Source organism: Penaeus monodon, unplaced genomic scaffold, assembly GCF_015228065.2.
Source record: "Penaeus monodon isolate SGIC_2016 unplaced genomic scaffold, NSTDA_Pmon_1 PmonScaffold_1664, whole genome shotgun sequence".
Taxonomy (NCBI): Eukaryota; Metazoa; Arthropoda; class Malacostraca; order Decapoda; family Penaeidae; genus Penaeus; species Penaeus monodon.
The window spans coordinates 32,216-36,063 of NW_023645974.1; the positions used below are offsets into that span (position 1 = coordinate 32,216).

Sequence of the window (3,848 nt, forward strand, 5' to 3'; positions counted from 1 at the left end):
ACCCACGCAAGGGGGCTTCTCTGTAGGACAGTCTAATGTGGTTTTGTGAGGGTGATATCCTTTTCAGGAGGAGACTCGTACCAAAACCAAAGGCGGAGCATGGGTTATGCGCATTGCGCAAACCACCCAATGTGTTAAGTCGGGCCACTTCTATGTACCGGTTTTAGGATCCGGGTTGAAACTGGGAGCGATCCCAAGGGGTTTGAACCCCAGCCACAGGGGTCAGCTAGGTAAGAGCATAAACTGACCTGAGCCACGACGACCGACAAAAGGGTGGGAGGCTCTCGGTGTAGCCATGCTCCCAGACGGGCGCTGGGGTCGTTCGCTGGGGGGTTCTCCATGTCTCGGTACTTCCTCTGCCAACCCGCGAGGCCACTCGCGTCGGCTTAGGACAATTTAAGGCAGTCAGCGGTCATACCCATTAGGCTTACTAGGGGGTCCGTTCCAGTAACTCAAGGTAGAGGAGGGACTCAGGATATCACTCGCTCGGGGAACCACGCAAGGGGCTTTCTAGGACAGTCTAATTGGTTTAGGTGATGTATCCTTTTAGGAGACCGTACCAACAAAGCGAATGGGTTATACCTGCCAAACCACCACCAATGGGTAAGGTTCGGGCCCTCTATACCTGGTTTTGAGGATCGGGTTTGAAACGTTGGACTTCTGACTCTTTTATCCCAAGGGGGTTGAACCCCAGTCCACGAGGGTCCAGCTGGAGTAAGAGCCTAAAATGACTGAGCCACGACGACCGACAAAAGGTGGAGCTTACTCGGTCGTGCCATGCTACCAGACGCGCTCGGTCGTGAGGCTGGGGGAGTCTTCCCTGGTCGGTACTTCCCTGCACACCCTGCGGGGGCACTCGCGGCGCTTAGGACATATGTAAGACCAAGTCAGCGGTGCATGCCCCTATTAGGCTTACTAGGGGGCGTACGCGTTCCAGTACTCCAGGTAGAAGGAGGCTGACTCAGGATTATCACTCGACTGGGAACCGCACGCGAAGGGGTTCTTAGTGACAAGTGTAAGTGGTTTTAGGTTATTATCCTTTTCAGGAGACCATACCAACCAAGCAAGAGGGGGTATCCCTTGCCAAACCACCACCGCAATGGGTAAGGTTCGGGGCCAGCTGCTATGACTGGTTTTTTAAGATCGGGTTGAAACTTGGGAGACGATCCCCAAGGGGGTTGAACACCAGTCCATAGGGTCAGCTAGGTAAGTAAAGAGCCTGAGAACTACTGAGCCACGACGTATTCACGACAAAAGGGGGAGGCTCTCGGTCGTAGCCCATGCGACCCAGACGCGCTCGCGTCGTGCGCTGGGGGGTTCTTCCCTGGTCTCGGTACTTCCCCTACGCCACCCAGCGGGCACTCGCGGTGGCTTAGGGACAATTAAGGACAGTCAGCGTCATCCCCCTATTAGGCTTACTAGGGGTCCGATTCCAGTACTCGAGGTAGAGGAAGGGACTCAGGATATTCATCGCCGGGACTCCCACGCAGAGGGGCTGTACTCTCGGACAGTCTAATGGTTTAGTGATTATCCTTTTCAGGATACCGTACCCAACCAAGTGCGAATTGGTTATCCCTTGCCAAAACACACCAATGGTAAGGGTCGGCGACCCACTCTGATGACCATGGTTTAGGATCCGGGTTGTGAAGCTTGGGAGACGATCCCAAGGGGGTGATTTGAACCCCCACAGTCACAGGGTCAGTAGTAAGAGCCTAAACTGGACGGAGCCACGACAAACGGGGGTGTGGGGAGGGAAAGGAGGCAGCAGCAGGAGCCCTTCTCATGGGGGCTACACCTGGTCAAGGAGAGGGGAGGTTCGGTTGGGTATTCGAAGTCCTTGTCGCAACCGCTGCGCCTGCTGGAGAGAGGGAAGTGTGTGGAAAACAGGGATGAAAAGGGGTATATAAGCAGGAGGGACGGACGCAACTTGGTGGGCGGGGCTAACTCTGCTCTGGATCTTACAGGTGTGTCGTTTCGTGAGGGGAGGAACGCGGGGATGTGGTCCGCTCCCTCTCTCATTTCTCCGTTCGCCTTCGGTGAGGTATGACCAGCCGTGCGGTGATGGAATGGAATGTTATTGTGCAGACAACTTCCTGCGCCGATCCTTCTCTCTTATCGGACTTTCTTTTATATTTAAATCTCTGTCGGAAATTTGTCTTATTTTGTTTGTTCCTTTTCTCTGCATCCTGATATTTCTCTTATTTTTTTGAGAGTGAGTGGGGATGGAAATTCCGCTCTAATTAGCCTTTCACCAATGGCTTGATCTTTTTTCCACGCGATCATAGGGGGCGGATCTTTGAACCATTGTTCCCAGGGTTTGTCCTCGGCGTTCTTTTGGAGCCAAGACCAGATGTTGTTGATGGAAGTCCTCAGGATTGACGCTATGTTCGGGGAGTATAACATGGGGAAAATGATTCTGCCTGTTCCATTTCTGTTCTTCTCCGACAACAGGTCTTCTCGAGTTAATTCGTTCAATCTTTTCTTTGCCTCATTTAGTATCTTGTGGGTGTATCCTCTGAGCCTGAAGAACTTGAACATTTCTTCTAGTGATTCTTCTAGGTTCATCGGGTCGCTCACAATTCTTTTGATCCTTATACCTTGTGAGAAGGGGAGGGATCTCTTGAGGTTTGGGTGATGGCTCGAGTGGAAATGTAAATATTGATGCGTGTTGGAGGGCTTGTAGAACACCGTGGTTTGTAGGTTTCCTTCTCCATCTACATACACTAGAGTGTCCAGAAAAGGGAGCTTTTGGCTGTCAAATTCCAGCGTAAATTGAAGGTCGGGGTGTATCTTGTTCAGCCCCTCATGGTACTCTCTCAGTTCATCTTCTTTCCCGTCAAAAATCCCGAAAATGTCATCAATGTACCTGAAGAACACCAAGGGTTGCTTCTGCATCTTTTTCCTTTCTTTTTCAATGCTCGCATGCACGAAGATCTCAGCAATAGCTACAGATACCGACGCACCTATTGCTGTGCCTTTATTCTGCCTGTAGTAACCATGGTCGTACCTTAGTAGGGTTCCATTTAAAACATGGTCAATCCCTTCCTTTATTAGGTAAGGGGGTGGGGCTTGTATGTTAAAATCATGCCTGAGTCTGCCTTGCACATATCCAAAGTTCTTTTCATAGAAATGTGAAACCACCCATGCCGCCTCTTCTTGGGGTATGGATGGATACAGGGATACAATATCAAAGGAAAAAATCAGAGCTCCTCTCGGGATCTGTGGAAATTCTCTTATCTTTCTGAGGAAATCCGAAGTGTCTTGTAATCTTTCTGGTAGGAGATCTAATAGTGGTGCTAAATATGTGGTAAGTAGCCTATCCACAGGTCTGGTGGGGGCACAACAGCCGCTGAGTACTGGTCTTCCTGGCCAGGTACCTAATTCTTCATCTATTTTCTTGTGTGTTTTCGGAAGAATGTACCAATGTGGGATGCTGGGTTTGTGTGCTAACAAGGCATCTCTCTGGGCTGCTTTAAAACTGGTGCACTTCTTTCCGGGGGAATCCAGGGTGTAAAATCTATTTACAAGCCTTTTGGATTCATTATCTACATTCCTCAGGGCTTCTTCTTCGTCCACTAGGGGGACATATGTTTCTTTATCTTTAAGGTGGGCTCTGCCCATAGCTCTGTAGTTTCCTGTTTTTAGTACTACTAGGGCTCCATCTTTGTCTGCTTTCTTTATCACAATGTTTGGGTCTTCTTTTAATTGCTCCAGTGCTTCTATTTCTTTCTTGTTTAAATTCAACCTCTTCTTCCTTTTACCTGCTGTCAGTATTTCTTTTTTGGCTTCATCCATTATCTCTGCCAACCCTGGGAGTCTCTTAGGGGGGAGCCTCTTCCCTTTGTGGA

The 3,848-nt window shown here is 49.8% G+C and overlaps 1 protein-coding gene across 1 annotated transcript; it reads right to left on the reverse strand.

Annotated features, from left to right (window-relative positions):
• Positions 1–1,372: 1,372 nt before the first annotated feature.
• Positions 1,373–3,795, reverse strand: LOC119569572. The gene is made up of 2 exons (XM_037917662.1): positions 2,253–3,795; positions 1,373–1,500 (listed from the first exon to the last, which is right to left on the reverse strand). Exons 1-2 carry the CDS (start codon positions 3,793–3,795, stop codon positions 1,373–1,375), a joined length of 1,671 nt encoding a protein of 556 aa, XP_037773590.1.
• Positions 3,796–3,848: the final 53 nt, after the last annotated feature.

What these genes read in the sequence shown, in the direction of transcription:
- LOC119569572 (XM_037917662.1), bottom strand. Translation starts at nt 3,795, where the DNA reads ATGGATGAAGCCAAAAAAGAAATACTGACAGCAGGTAAAAGGAAGAAG. An exon ending in GAAAAAAGATCAAGCCATTG is followed by an intron (nt 1,501 to 2,252) that starts GTGAAAGGCTAA and finishes ACTGTCCGAGAG; the next exon opens with TACAGCCCCTCTGCGTGGGA.